This window comes from Larus michahellis, chromosome 8 (assembly GCF_964199755.1).
Source record: "Larus michahellis chromosome 8, bLarMic1.1, whole genome shotgun sequence".
Lineage (NCBI taxonomy): Eukaryota > Metazoa > Chordata > Aves > Charadriiformes > Laridae > Larus > Larus michahellis.
The window spans coordinates 30,725,071-30,739,426 of record NC_133903.1 but is presented as its reverse complement, the minus strand read 5'-3'; the positions used below and the strand labels follow the sequence as shown (position 1 = coordinate 30,739,426).

Here is a 14,356-nt window from a genome sequence, read left to right as displayed (position 1 = left end):
AGGTAACCATGTGGCGCAGGGGAAGATGAAGCATGAGCTCACACAAAGCAGTCAAATGGAAATCAAAAGGATTTTCTTTCAGAGTTCCCCTATCTTTATTTGTAGAGCTTATCCAATAATTTAATTAGATTGCATACTTGTGAGTCCACTCCAAAGCTATTCTGCTGTACTTTTCTCTATTTTGTCGAACCTTGCGATCTCAGGCACTAAAAGACCATCTAGATTGGGATCGCAACAGAGAACAGATGGACAAAAGTATTTTTGAAATAGTGCTGGAGACAACTGTGATTGCAGAATTTCAAAAGAAATGCTGGCATTACTGCTAATATTTGGGTGACAGACTCCTGTTGTAAATGCAACCTGGTGGTTTGAAGGGGATAATCTTGGGAAGTGAACTGTCAAGAAAAATATTCCACCTTGATAAGGACTGTCATTTGATCCTTACGTAGAGGTGTTGTTTTTTAAAATCACATACACATCCTTTGTTGCGCATCTTTTTCCCTTTGCCTAGCCAAATTCATACACTTAAATGCTACTATCGTTCCCTGAAAATAACTATGCACATATTACTTATCACAAACAAGACAAAATAGATTTTTATACGGTCTACTTACTGCAGCACGGCGGACATAAACAGGATGTGAAAGATGAACATTATTGAGCAGGAACAAGATAGAATCCAAAGTGTAGTATTCCCTGGGTTGGCCCTCTTTCCCTGTCCTGTAAAATTGTGAAATAAAGATTAACATTTACCCTCTTCATTTCTGTCTTATGCACACACTTCTTTAGCAAAGTTCTCTTTTCTTCCCAGACAACAGTTCAAAAAGCAAACAGTAATATTATTATCAGGCTATTGCCAAACTAGTAAACTATCAATCATGTTAACAAATATGAGTGAGGGATATATGTTCTTGTAGCCTCTTTACTGAACAAATTTAAAAGCTGTCTAAAATAATCCAAAATAAGAGCTGGATGGGTTGTAAAACATACAAGACACAAGACTTGGGAAATCCTAAAAACACATTCTCCCACTTCTCAAACATATTTATTCTGATTATTAAAGGAACTGTCTACCTTATTTGAGATAGCGAGAGGAACATATCTGAATTGCAAATGAAAAAAAAATAATAAAAAAAATGGCATGCTCTTCAGGTGTAACAGGACAGAATTTTCACCATTAGCGAAAGCACAGCGAAGAACTCAGAATACACAAATGCTTTTCTTGCAATTACCCTTCTCAAATTATCTAGATTGAAAGTGTCCAATAACCTGTTCAGAACTCATTACTAGCAGTAAAGCTGAAAACATTACTTTCGTAACGATGCCTGAGAAAACCAATACATGAATGACATGCAGAGAAAAGTAATTCAAAATACCAGGAGAACGGCAAAATAAAGGATCATTCTATCACTGTTTCTTCCTTCCAAAAACTTAGTCTGCACCAGGTGGGGGTCTATGTGTAGATTTTGTTGCTGAAGAGGAAAGGGAAGAGACATAGTATCTTTCAACCGCTAAGAAGCCAAAAGTTGGCCAACAGGTCCAGACTCCTCAGCAAGGAACTGTTTAAGTATTTTACTGTTTCACTGCTATCTTTGATAAGGTGGCATCTAAACATATTCAAAGCACTGGTAGAAACAAAAGCTGCCTGCACATAGACTTGGCTCTGAAGTGAAGTCTGTGTCACGTGATACAGTTGTGACTTTAATCTAAAATGTCCGTTTTAAAATGACCCCACTTTAGAATAACTCATTATTTCTTTGAAGTGTGTCATATCCAGTGAACATTACCTAAAGAGTCCAGCTGGTCATCTATTCAAGTTTTTAGCAATATTTAGCAATAAACGGCATAATTCAGAAAACAAGTACCGAACAGTTATCTATTAATTTGAAAATACACTATTACAAAGCCACAGGCATTGCCAAAGCTCAGCAAGGCACAGCTGGTACTTCATCACTTAAATCATACACACAAGAAATCCTCATGCTCATTATGGTTCTAAGAGGATGTTTTATTAGGAGGACAAGACACTGTACATTAAAGGGAAAGCACCAGACAAACAAGCAGTTGTATGCAAGGAGAAAATCTAAGTCTAAACTGACATTTCAGCATCAGTTTGTGTTCCTTTTGGATTTTCCAGACAGAAAGAACCTGCTTAATAAACAGAGAACTAAAGACAAGCTGATCTGAAGGTAGCTTGCTTGTTTCAATTTACAAACCTCCAATGTAGCAAAAGAAATTAATTCTCTTATTTCTCATATTCAGTAATGGCATCAATTACTTAAGAAAAAAATTAAAATCTTAAGATTCAGACCTCAAAGAGTCCAGTACTTATATTTTTGCTTTAATGGTTATTAAGAGTTGCATCTCTTAAAAAATAAAACTCCAGCTTAAAAGAAATAGAGAAAATGTTGACATAATGCAAGACAGAAAGTTTCACGTGCTTGTTTTTAAAAGCAGAAATGTACCTACTGCTCATCCATTCACCCTCAACCTGTGGGCACCAGGACTTCATTCACTTTTAACTGCTTTATTTCCTCCTTCATATTTCAAAGCATGAATTTGTAAAGAGGTACTAAAGGCCTGTGTCTCGTTCACAAAAGAAAGCGGTAATCTTTAAAACCATAAGACTAGGCATGCAGAGTATCATGAAATGACAATACCCATGACCAGCTGCTCACTGTTTTAAAAACTTCTCAGCTGTGCATACAAACCCCTCTGCTGGGTAAACAAGGTTTCTCTGTTAGATTGATTCCTTCCTTTAGTTTTGAAAGAGATTCTATAATCACTCTTCATCAGCCACAGATCAGCCATTGGATCAAAACACCTACTCTTTGACCATCTAGCTGCCTTCATGTGCCAGCAGGGGTAATTTATGTAATTACTATCTGGAAACCAACCTGGATTAAAATGAGTTTCTGTCTCTTTTTTTTTTCCCCCCTCTCCCTCCATGTTACTTCTAACCTGGCTCAGTTCCTCGCACCAACTCACTGTTTGGCTGACACTTGTGCTAGCACAGCGGGAAGGCTGCGCAGGGTGGCACTGCTGACTCCTGCCAGCTGAGCTGCTCAAGGAGCCACAGTGTTAAATGTCTATGGGGACTACTTCTAATTCTAGCAGGACAGAATGCCACCAGTGCTGTTTGGACTTGCATTACTCTCTCCAGACTGGCAGTAGAGATGCAATTACAGCAACTGCACTGTGGACACCTAAAACAGAAATCCAGATTTGCTTCATGAAAGACTAAGCCGCTACCACCCGCTCACTGCAAGCATAGTTTGGATCCTGTCAAGTGACCTGGGGATAAAAGGCTTTGAAAAGTTTTTGAAAGTGTTCCTCATAAGTCTGGCAATTACATAAATTAGCAGCTCCTAAACTGCGGTGTCAAAGCTATTGAGGATGGCTTGCAGAACTGGTCTCATTCTTACAGTGTCTTCAATTTAAAGATTAGTCATATACAGTTCCACAGTGGTTCACAAGAAACACTGTGAATTGATAGCAGTCTGATTCTACCAGAAGTTCAGAAGCCACTGGTCTGAACCAAGATTTATTAACTAACTTCAAACAAAAAACCCCAAAATTCTAGCAGACATCTACCGTAAGAGGCAAGGATACAGAGCGCTATTTTGAGGTTACTGCTCCTGTTCTGAGCAGAACATCCTCAGCTCATCCACAGCTCCTTCTTGACCACGAAGATAAAGCTGCCTTATGTACCTAATAAAGTTTTTCTCTCTGGTTGCTGTATTTTGTTAACAATTTCTGGGCCCAATACAAGCTCTCCTAACCAGCAATAGAGTTAGGCTGGCGAATCAGTTTCTCTGTTCCCTACAAAAGAGCACTGAAACTTGTCTGCCTCGTTAACCATTACTTGCTACTGTTTGGGAAAAGCAACTTGTACCAAGGAAACCACCACAATTGTCTACACAGTTGCTCAGCAAAAATAGAACTAAGACTTTTCAAGAATTTTAAAGCTTAGCTGCTTATGCAAATGTTGTTCTTCCTCTTCAGCCTAGCTACCACTATCCCTCCCTCAGCCAGGAAGTGCAAATAAATCCCAAATGAGTTTCTGAAAGCCTGAAATAGGTAATGAAATAGCGCATTTCTAGTTTTAAATAGAGTGCAAAGTAAAATTAGTTTAAAAAAAAACCCAAACTGTCTACAAGTTAACATAAATAATAGGTTTATTCCCTTTCTCAAACTAGAAGTCAGGATATTGGAACAATACTAATATTCATATCATAATTACGAAAACTAAAAAAAAAATAATAATCCCTGGTCACAGGCTGAACTATAAGGTTTTTGGGTTTTTTTAGAAATCTGCAGGTTCTTCTGTTTTTCCATCAAGCTTTACAGGATAACGTACTCTCTTTGATCAGTACCCAAAACATTCGCTACCTGATATTTAACAATAAGCTTTTTTTGTCTTGGGTTTAAAAGACATTCATTGAAACTGAAAGCAAGCAGCTGCTAAATTTGGAGGAAAGAAGACTTAAGAACTCCCTTGCACTGAAAGCAATACATATTACACTAGAAAATTCAACAGGTACAAAACCTCATTTTCTAGAGGTTTTCCTCAAAATAAGCATTTAGCTTCAAATTCCTCAAACTAACCATTTAAGCAACAGAAACACCATATTTGTTTATTACGACAAGAACAACCTCTGCACTAGGTCCAGCCCAGAGGCCCCGGCTGGGAGCGGGCTGCAGAGGAGCCTGCGCGGCTCCCGGGAGCTCGCAGGTGACCGCCGAGGGAGCGTCGGTTTGGGACCTCCCTGACTTTCCCACACCGGCACAAAGCTCCAGGAAAAGAGAGGTGACCCAGATAAACTAAGAACAGTAAAAACGTAACGCCTGTTTTCCGCACAAAACCCAGGAAAACTTCGAGAAGCCGCCTCCTACCATCTCGTCGCATGAGCCTACGAGACCCGGCCCCGCTGCGACCCTCCAGGCTCGCATGGGGAGGCCGAGAGCCGAGGAAAAGCCTGGCCCTGGCCCCGGCCCCGGCCCCAGCCCGCTGCTCTTCCGGCCCAGGCCGTGAGCCCTCACGAAGGGACGGGCAAGACCTCCCAGCCCGACCGAGGGTACCGGCAGCAACGGGCGGGGGGGGGGGGGGGGGGGGCGGGGGACGGCGCACCCTGCCGCCAAGGCTGCCGGCCGCACGCCGCCGAGCAGCCCCCGTCCGGACGGCCCCCCCGTCTTCCCCTCCAGCGGGATACGGCGGCCGGCGGCACCTCGCCGCGCCCGAGCGGGGAGGACACGCGCGGCCCTGGTGCGCTACCGGGGGGCCCTGCCGGCAGGCGGCAGCCAGGCCGCCCACCCCGCTCCTCGCAACGCAGCGGGAGACGAAGGGCGGCGGGATGCCCCCCCTCCCCGCTCCCCAGGCGCTCCCACGCAACTTCGGGGCAACTTCTCCCTCCGCCCCTCGCCCCGTCCCTTCCCTTCCCCGGGCGCCCGCCCGCCGCGGCCCCGCCGCTCACCCCCAGATGACATAGTTGGTCTTGACGTTCTTGGGCCAGGAGAACTCGCCAAAGATCACCTCGTCGCCCTTCACCACGATCTCCTTCTTCTGCGTGTTGTATTGCCGCAGCACGCTCAGCACGTCCGCCATCTTCGCTCCGGAGCCGCCGCCGCCGCTCCACTCCCCCCCGGCCCAGCCCCTCCGCCAGCCGCTCAAGGACCCCGCCGACAGGTCCTGGGCTGCCATCGCAAACGCCTGAACAGCAGCGGCGGCGCCGACACCGCCTCCTCCTCCAGGGGGCGACGCCGCACCCGTTGCCATGGAGCGGAGCGGCGGCGCCGACACCGCCTCGTCCTCCAGAGGGCGACGCCGAACCCGTTGCCATGGAGCGGCGCGGCCTCGCCCTCGGAGAGGCCCCGCCCCCGGCCCGGCCTGGAAGCGCCCGACGGCCTGACGGCGGCCCGGCCGTGGCGGCGGGGGAGAGCGGTGCCGCCGGCAGAGTCGCTCCCGGAGCCTCCGCCGGGCACAGCCACCCCCGCCGGGCGGCGGCCCGGAACGGCCGCGGTGCCGCCAAGGCACGCAGATCAGCACACCGCTTTGAGGTGACAAACAATTACGAGTTCAGGCCGCAGGTTGTTAATTGCGCCCCGGCCCCGCCGGCAGCACAGGCAGAGAAACACCTCAAGAAAACAGAGTAAAAACTCTCAAATCTGCGCGCTCATCTCACACCGCAGGTTAGAATGAGTCTGCTGGAACCTGGATATAAGGGCGGGGGAAAGATAAGACAGAAAAATCTCTGCTTTATCAATCGCAGGAACACAATTTAATTCTGACAAGAACAAGCCGTCAAAAGACCACAGCAAAACAGCACTCCTCCAGGCTTGCAGCTCTACCAAGTGACGCTTCACTAAAACAAATACCATATTGCAATTCACGGTATTGTATATCTGAAAAAAATGACATTGTACTTAGTCCGCCTCAGAATTGCACCCTGGTTCAGAATGATGTCACTAATATTCCAAGGTTCAGATTCTCAGCTGACTTAAATTGCCTTAAGTAATTTCCTTCAAATTTCCTTTAGAACTAAGTCCAGTAGTTCTAAACTAAGTCCATAATCCAAATCTGTGTTCTGAGACATTATTTGCCATGAAAGTGCATCAAGACACCCACCAATGTTTAATGAAGTTTCCTAATCATGAAGCAGCATCTCTGCTTCATTTATTTCATTTATTCATTTATTTATTGCTTTTGCATCTGAAGAAGAAAAAAAAAATGGCAGCACCACTGAGCAAAATACTCTTTTTTTACCCTGCAGGGTTCAGGATTTCGCAGAGATCCTGTTAAGGCCATTTGCTCAGCAGAGCAGCCGAAGGACTGCAAGCAGTCAGAGGCCCGTCTGCGCTGTCGGGCATGTTTGTGCTCTCTCAGTGTTCCAGGTGAATTCCTTCTGCTCAAGCATACAAAACCTGGAAGTGCAGCACTTCACAGCAGAACCCAACAGACCGGCATCCCCTGGGGAACACCAATTCTGGGATTCCAGGCCTGAAGGACACTTTTGTGATGGTTTATCCTAATCCTCAATGCTCAGAATTCTCGTAGCACTTTTCAACATTGTCACAAAACATTATCCTATTTTAAAGCTGCAAAAGGCAAAATCGCATCATTTTTCTTCCTTTAAGCAGTATGTACCAAGACTGACAAAACAAACTAAAAGTCAACAGTTTATATAATTTCTTGTTCCAAGATGTTAGTGATATCACTGTTAGTGTCAGAACTACACAGCATGCTATCTCAAGTACATTTGTAACATTTCACATACGGTATCGAAATAGTCTAATACACAAATATGCTACACCCCCTAATAACATGATGAATTATACCAGTTACTTCCCATATTTAATTTTTACTGGTACAGAGTAACATTTATGTAGTCAGGAGACGAAACCATAATGAATAAACAGAATATAATTTCTCAGACTGGTCTGGAATGATTGTCAGAGCTACAGCTCATGAAAAATGGGAATAAACTAGAAATGCTTCCAGTGGGCCAAGTCCCGTTTCTCATCCGAAAACCCCACTGCATCACAAAAACCAGCGTTACCTCTCAAGAAACACATCCCATACATCTGCCAGACTGCAAATACTTTCTTCAGCAAGAAAAAAAGTCATTATGTTCCAATGACACAAAAAAGCCATTCATTTTAGTTATGCTGTTGTCTGTTGCTCAGTAAGCAGTGAATGATGCAGTACATAATCAGCTGCAACACATGTCTGCAAATAAATTTATTTTCATGTTTCAAGAAAATATAGTTCTGGTTTACTTTTCCACTTAAAGATGACTTCATTAGAAGTTTTAAACGGGAGTTTACAAAATAGTTCCCACAGTTTGCTTTGGGGATCACAGTGAGATTATTAACCATTATTTTTATCATTAAATCAGGATTTGATAAGAGATGTCAGAGAAACTATTTTCACATGGCATTAGATACCTGATAGTTTATCATTTTTATCACAGAGATTAGGCTAGAAAACCATTACCTGAAATGAGAAAGCCTGTTACCATTTAGTAAAATGAAAGTCTATCACGTAGGTACAATGTTTCAAATCATATTTTATGACTAGTTTGTCAGAGCTGTAGTCTAACAGGTTATGCCGATGTTTCATATGAAATCGAAATTAAGTTGCAAAATGAGGTTTGAGACCTTATAGGTAAATTCATTAAGGTTAAGAACATCAAGAAAGATTGTTCAAGTGTTAAAATACAGGAGGAGCGAGATACACCATGTCTGAATACACAACATCAATTCTTATATATAAAGTGTGAAAAACCAAAGCTGTGCACATTAGTTCATTTCTTTGCACTATTTTAAAACATAGGACGGATTACTGACGAGTACTGACTACTGATGACTACAAGTGATCTAGAGCACAACTCTGCAAAACTTGCCCTCTCAACAGAGAGGGGCAGAGAAGTTTCTGCAGTACTGGAATCCTTGCCTAGATCCCAGCAGGGAGGCTCAGAGGATATTCCATAGGTGTGCTCTGCCAAGGACGTGCGTATTTCACCAGTGATCCAGGCTCTGTAGCAAGTTAGGTGGGGGTGAAGCAAGGGGGTATTGCCGAGCAGCTCTTACGAGACAGTCTGAGTAAAGAAAAAAAAAGACACCCCCACATAAAATAAAATCTCCAAATTTTTTAACTCCTTAGGAAGAGAAAATGAATTTTCCAGGAGTCACTAAAAACATTCCACTTATTAGAGGATTAGTCAAACACACTGCAAGCATCACTTCCCAGATACCAGGCCGAGTTCATCATCCTTCAACACATTATTTGTTGCCTGTGAATGCTCCTGTTTCACAGGTAGGTTTCCAACTATTTGAATAACTGCAACGCGGGAAAGAGACGTAAAGAAAACCAGGCCATAGAAATGCTGAGAGAGGAGATTTAAAATTAGGTTTTTATTTGACAAAGCAAAGGCACCCCCAAAACCCCAGCCCCTGGGAGTCAGCCGCAGAGGGCGGGAGCCCCGCCCCGAGGTCGCTCCGGGCCGGCCACGCGACCTCTGCGCCCCTTCCTAACCCCCATCCCGCCGACAGAGCGCTTCGGAGCATCTTTACTACCCCTGCGTCGCAATTCCAGGGCTCTTTTTCCTCAGAAAACCAGCCCGTCACCACCGGTACTCTAACCGCTAACGCTGCCCCGCCGCCGCTGCCGCTGCCAGGTACCCCCGCCCCCAGCGCCTGTCCCCGCCCCTGGGAGCCGCCCCCACCGCTCTTTTCCCCCCTCCTTCTCTCCCGGCAGCCCGCCTTAGGTCGCCTTCACCTCCGGTACCACCGTTGGCAGGGCCCTCACCGGAGGGACGGGGCGGCGCTTTCCGGCGCGCGGCGCCCCAGGGCACCGGCAGCGCGGCGGGCAGCCTCTGGTGCCGCCGGGAGGCGGGGCGGGGGCCTGCGCGCGGGGCGGACCGCCGTGAGGACTGCGGGGAAGCCCCTCCCCTTCCTCTTTGGCGGCCATGGCCCTGCAGAGGGCGCTGGGCCGGGCGGCGGCGGGGCTGGGGCGCGGGTGGGTCTGTCAGCCGGTTGGTCCGGCGCCGGGGTCCGCGGTGAGCCCGCCGGGACGGAGCCCGCTTTCTGTCTTTGTGTCCTCTGAACGCCCGTTCTCGGAGGAGCGGCCTCCAGGGAGCGGCGCGGCTGGCGCAGGGGCTGGGACGGAGGGGGGCCCGGCTGGCAGCGGGAGGCGCAGGCCTCAGAGCGGCACGGCTGCGAGACCCGCTGCTTTGATGAAAACGAGTGGAGTCCCTTCGATTAGAGTCGGGTTGTGGCGTTAAGTACAGCCCGGTGTCAGATTTGACACTTGTATCTGTGTTATCGTTGCGGGGGGCAAACCCAACTGTATTTCTCGTGTAAAGGCAGCCGTTCTGGTTATTCTTATAGTCTGCAACATCCATCTCTATTTTCATCTTCCTGCAGGCATGTAAGAACTACCATGACTTGTGGGTATTGCAGCCGAAGTAAACTTACATGTAATGGAGAAATCATATTAAATATTAAAACAGTACAAAGCTAACCTTTAATTTGTGAACTATAAAATATGTCATTTGAAAGCTCAAATATCTGACTTTAATTTCTTTTTAGTTTTAGAATGGGGAATAGTGTGCCTACTTCTGTAAGATTGTCTAACGACGCTGCTGTGAATCAAATACAGGTAACATTATGCAATTCTTGATGATTTTCAACATTTCTAAAAGTCATAGTTACTTAAAAGCTCTTGTGACTTATAAAGGAAATTCTGTAGAATTCTGCCTGTTGAACCTGATTCGTATGTCTATTAAGTTTAACCACAGCCCTGGAACATCATCTTCCTAGGCTACATCTGTTTTACATTTTTTCAGACCTCTGCTCAAATTCAGTACTACTATCAATACTGGGGATTAAACCTTGTAAAATGACTGATACCTAGTAAAGTACATATTTAAAGAGTAAGTTGTTTTTTAAAGTAAATTTATTGATACTAAATGACAGCCTGAAATCACTTGAATTACAGTAAGGGAATAGGGGTATTTCTTTCTCCTCCCCAGAACCCTTTTTTTGGCACATCCTGTTTGCCTCATGGACGAGGAAAGCTGTACTAAATAATTCGAGGAGATGCACCTTGTTTGGCAGGCTGTAGGAGGTCTGTGACTGCAGAGCAAAAGAGGGTTCAGGGTTGGCACCATTGCATGCCAGTCATACCACATGCTCTACAATCACTCTACTGTTTTGGAGTGAAGTGCAGGTCATACACAGCTTCAGAGGTGCCAGCAGTGTTTCTGGTAGAGATCGTTAATGCCAGTTCTCCTCTATTTCTCTGCTCCCACAAGAAGATCATAGCATTCCTGAAAGCTACACACTGCTAAGTTTTAATTGATTCCAGGTATTCTACTCAGAACATTTTACTGAAAAGCTTAAGTGGAGCAGGAGAAGTCACTTTATCTTCCATATAGTTCGGCAATCTGCTGAAGTTGCGCCTCACTGCCTAGGGCCCTTGTGTACAGATGCACTTTGGGATCTGGCCAAGCGCAACTGCAGTTCTTGAGGTCCAGAGCCTGACTGGTAGACAGGCAGGAATTCTGATGTGAAAGTACAGGATGCGTCCCTAAAGAAGGTGCTGTGCTAGGCCACCAGAGGTCTTCAGAACAAATGTGGGGTGGATATACTTTGTACCCACCATACAGATGCCTTGATAGAAGTCACTGTTCTGCCTCTTGTTTTTAAAGAAAAGTACTTCATTGCTCACCTTAAGATTCTTGTAGCTGTAGATTAGAAGTTAGGGAAAATTTATAAGCTAAACTAGCTTTTCACTTTACCTTAAAAAAAAAAAAAAGATAATAGAATACAGCATAAAGTACAGATTTTTCAGAAGTAGCCAGCCAGCACTGCAGCATGGCAGGGAATTCCTCAGTTGTCCCTGTTAAAAATACCTCAGAAAGCCTTTTACAGAGAGTAATTTTCCTGTATTTGTTACCATAATAGCAGTTTTTTAACTTCTGTATTTATTTTCTTGACTGTTTGATACTGTTAAAATACACTGACTTAAAGCATGCTGACTTGAATGTTCTTTTGAACATACAGGAGGTAATTTCAAATAACTGTGTGGTGATTTTCTCTAAAACAACATGCTCCTACTGCAAAATGGCAAAAAAACTTTTTGAGGATATGAATGTAAATTACACAGCTGTAGAACTGGATATGAATACAAATGGAAGTCAGTTCCAAGACATTCTTGAACAGATGACTGGTGGCAGAACAGTAAGTATATTTTCTTAGACATAACAAGCAAAATAAGGACTTACACAATACACATTCCTGATGGGTTATGACCGTATCAAGTTCTTAAATTCCTTGAGACAAGTAAGCTTGGGATACAAGCTCCTAAATTAAAGACAAGGTACTGCAGAAAGGTTCTGTACCATCTGTGTTTAAAAATTATCTTGTAGTTTCTTAATTTTTTTATGCTCTCACTTGACTCAATTACTTTAATTTATTGCTATCTCCTGTACAGTGACTTTATCCACTTTCGAGGAGCACATGAACAAAGTTTCCCACCTCTGTAAACACGGAAATGTACGAGTTGTACAGTAATGTTAAATATGCATATTTAAGAACATAACTATTGTGTGTATACTAGAGTCTATGTGGGCTTGCTTAGATTTTTATCTTTTTTCCAAGAAATAACTAATGCAATTTTCATTTTCTGCATAGGTCCCAAGAGTGTTTGTCAATGGGACTTTTGTTGGAGGTGCTACAGACACTCAGAGGCTTCATGAGGAAGGCAAACTGCTTCCATTAGTTCATCAATGTCAAGTGAAAAGAAAATCCTGAACAGCCTTAGTCTTCCTTTGTATAATCAGAATTTCAGACAAGTTAGAAGATCACAAAGATACCCTGCATCAGCTGGACTCAACAACTTCAACCCATGAATCATGGATCATTCTCTGACACAGATTTTATGGACTTGGCAAATTACTTGGTGTCCTTGCCTCAGCTTTATCACAACCAAAATGGTGATAAAAAACATTATGTAACTCTTGGGCTCCAAGTGTGGTATAGTGATCTTATTTTATTGCTATTACATCCTGATACTATGCTTTGGAGAAGTACAGACTGTACAAGAATAATGCTGGAGGTTTTTCGCTGCAAGTTATTTTGCTTTCTAGCTTTGTTCTGACAATTACAATAAATGGTCAGTTTAATGGTTCCTTTAAATTGAATTTTTCTCTGAATGCCAAATTGTAATGATGAAGAAAGTATGAAGCAAAAGAATGTTGTAGTGATATTGCTGTATGCGTGTCTGATCACCTGGCTACCAAATTGTGTGTCTGGCTGCTACAGAAAAGGGAATAAAAATTCTTGCAGCTTTAGAGGGGTAGGTGATTGCTTTCATCTTTGCTCTGCACTGTGAAGTATCAGTCTATACAGTGTCATTCATGAATGTCCTCCGGGAACCAGACAGCTCGCTGTCATCAAACTGTGCAGCTACAAACTATGGTATGATCAATCCAACACTATTACAAAACTTAAGACCAAGTAAAATGGGTCTAATATGCATAGAGTTTATTTAGTACTTAAATTCTACAGTCAGAATGCAGTTTACTAGCAATTTTAACTTGCAGTTAAATGCCTAAAAGAAATGTCTAAAATTCAATCGTTTCAGTACAACGTACATCTAAAGTCAGACCAGGCAATGCCAAGACTTGGTTATTTCAAGAAAGTTCATATCCCATCCTTCAGTAAGAGGGACCATTACACTACTAAAGGTGCACAGTTTAGAATAAAAACCTTAGTCAATGAATTTTTACTCTTTTCTTATGAATAAGGCTCCTGTTTATTCCACTGCTTTCAGCACTGCATGCACCTAAACTACTTTTTTCCCCTCAAGGGAAAAAAGCATCACATTTATCTTCAACTAGGACTGTAAGAGTATCATGTAAATTTGACAGCTTCGTTTTTGTGATGCGGGTTTGAAATAAGTTTAAACCACATCATTTGTAGAAACTCTTTAGTATACAGTTGCCTGCGCTGTGCATCTTTAACGTGTAATGGGCTAATTAAACACACTGACCTCATATTTTTTATTATTGCGGTTTACTGTATTTCGCTAATTTCATCACTGCCTTATTAAAGTTTTGTTTACAAGGACACATTCATCAAGGTAAACACACAGAAATGTGCATCTCTCCCTAAATTTATACTTAATAAAACAATTTATTTTGCACATACAGTGGTTATGAAGTACTCTTTTTTTTCCTCTGTGTAGAATTCTTCAGCCAGTTATGTTTTCTCAGAAGATTAACAATAGTTGTGCACCTAAAAGCTGGTAAATCCATCATGTAAAAATAACAATAATAGTATGCAAAGAAATTTTTCAAAGACCTTTTCATTTTGTTCTCTGTTTAAAAAAAAGGTTCCAAAAACAGTAGTCTAAAATAACCCTTTGAGTTCTAAGTTTCAGAAATCCCAGGGCATTGTCACTTCAGGTAATATTCTATTCCAGCTGTTGAGAAAACATGCTGTATGCCTGCAGATCCAAGTGAGTGCCCGTTTATTAAAGAAGATACGTCTTAAGGCACTCAAAGGGTTAATTATGTTTCTTTTCAACCATATTAAGGCTCCCCATCCAAATAGTTTCTCATCAAATTTTGTATCGTTTCATAGAAAGTAGCAGCAAGACAGTGCCTTCATTATTGGATGGCACAAAGCCATGTTACATTTAAGTTATATAAACATGATATGGCTGTTGAAGTGTGGTTCTACTCTAGAAAAAAAAACAAGAAAAAAAAAAAAAGAGGGACTCAAAAATAGTCATTAAAAGTTTCCGCATTTTTTGCTTAGCATTGTCTCCAGGACAAAGCTTTTTAATTTA

The 14,356-nt window shown here is 43.3% G+C and overlaps 3 protein-coding genes across 7 annotated transcripts in view; 1 reads left to right on the top strand and 2 right to left on the bottom strand.

Annotated features, from left to right (window-relative positions):
- The window catches only part of CDC73 (cell division cycle 73), a 107,511-nt gene extending 101,868 nt beyond the window's left edge, over nucleotides 1-5,643 (bottom strand). Inside the window, exons 1-2 of the mRNA XM_074596350.1 lie at nucleotides 5,475-5,643; nucleotides 615-720 (exon numbers count right to left, since the gene is read on the bottom strand). Coding sequence (XP_074452451.1) covers nucleotides 615-720; nucleotides 5,475-5,605 — 237 coding nt within the window. The 5' untranslated portion in view covers nucleotides 5,606-5,643. The remainder of the gene's footprint in view (nucleotides 1-614; nucleotides 721-5,474) is intronic.
- On the bottom strand, nucleotides 125-493 carry LOC141747587 (ubiquitin-conjugating enzyme E2 D2-like). The gene is given in 3 exon segments (XM_074598072.1): nucleotides 125-189; nucleotides 192-440; nucleotides 490-493. Coding segments are annotated over 3 exon segments (318 nt in total).
- A 3,794-nt stretch (nucleotides 5,644-9,437) lies between the features above and the next one.
- On the top strand, nucleotides 9,438-13,712 carry GLRX2 (glutaredoxin 2). Of its 5 annotated transcripts, none has more exons than XM_074599164.1 (4): nucleotides 9,438-9,517; nucleotides 10,090-10,159; nucleotides 11,566-11,742; nucleotides 12,196-13,712. In XM_074599164.1, the coding sequence occupies exons 1-4, from the start codon at nucleotides 9,468-9,470 to the stop codon at nucleotides 12,313-12,315; spliced, it is 417 nt and encodes a 138-aa protein (XP_074455265.1). In that variant the 5' UTR covers nucleotides 9,438-9,467; the 3' UTR covers nucleotides 12,316-13,712. The 5 variants fall into 5 exon arrangements, with proteins under 5 accessions (XP_074455265.1, XP_074455266.1, XP_074455270.1 ...); XM_074599165.1 differs by having other exon boundaries at nucleotides 9,457-9,517; nucleotides 10,096-10,159; XM_074599169.1 differs by having other exon boundaries at nucleotides 9,494-9,557; nucleotides 10,096-10,159.
- Nucleotides 13,713-14,356: the final 644 nt, after the last annotated feature.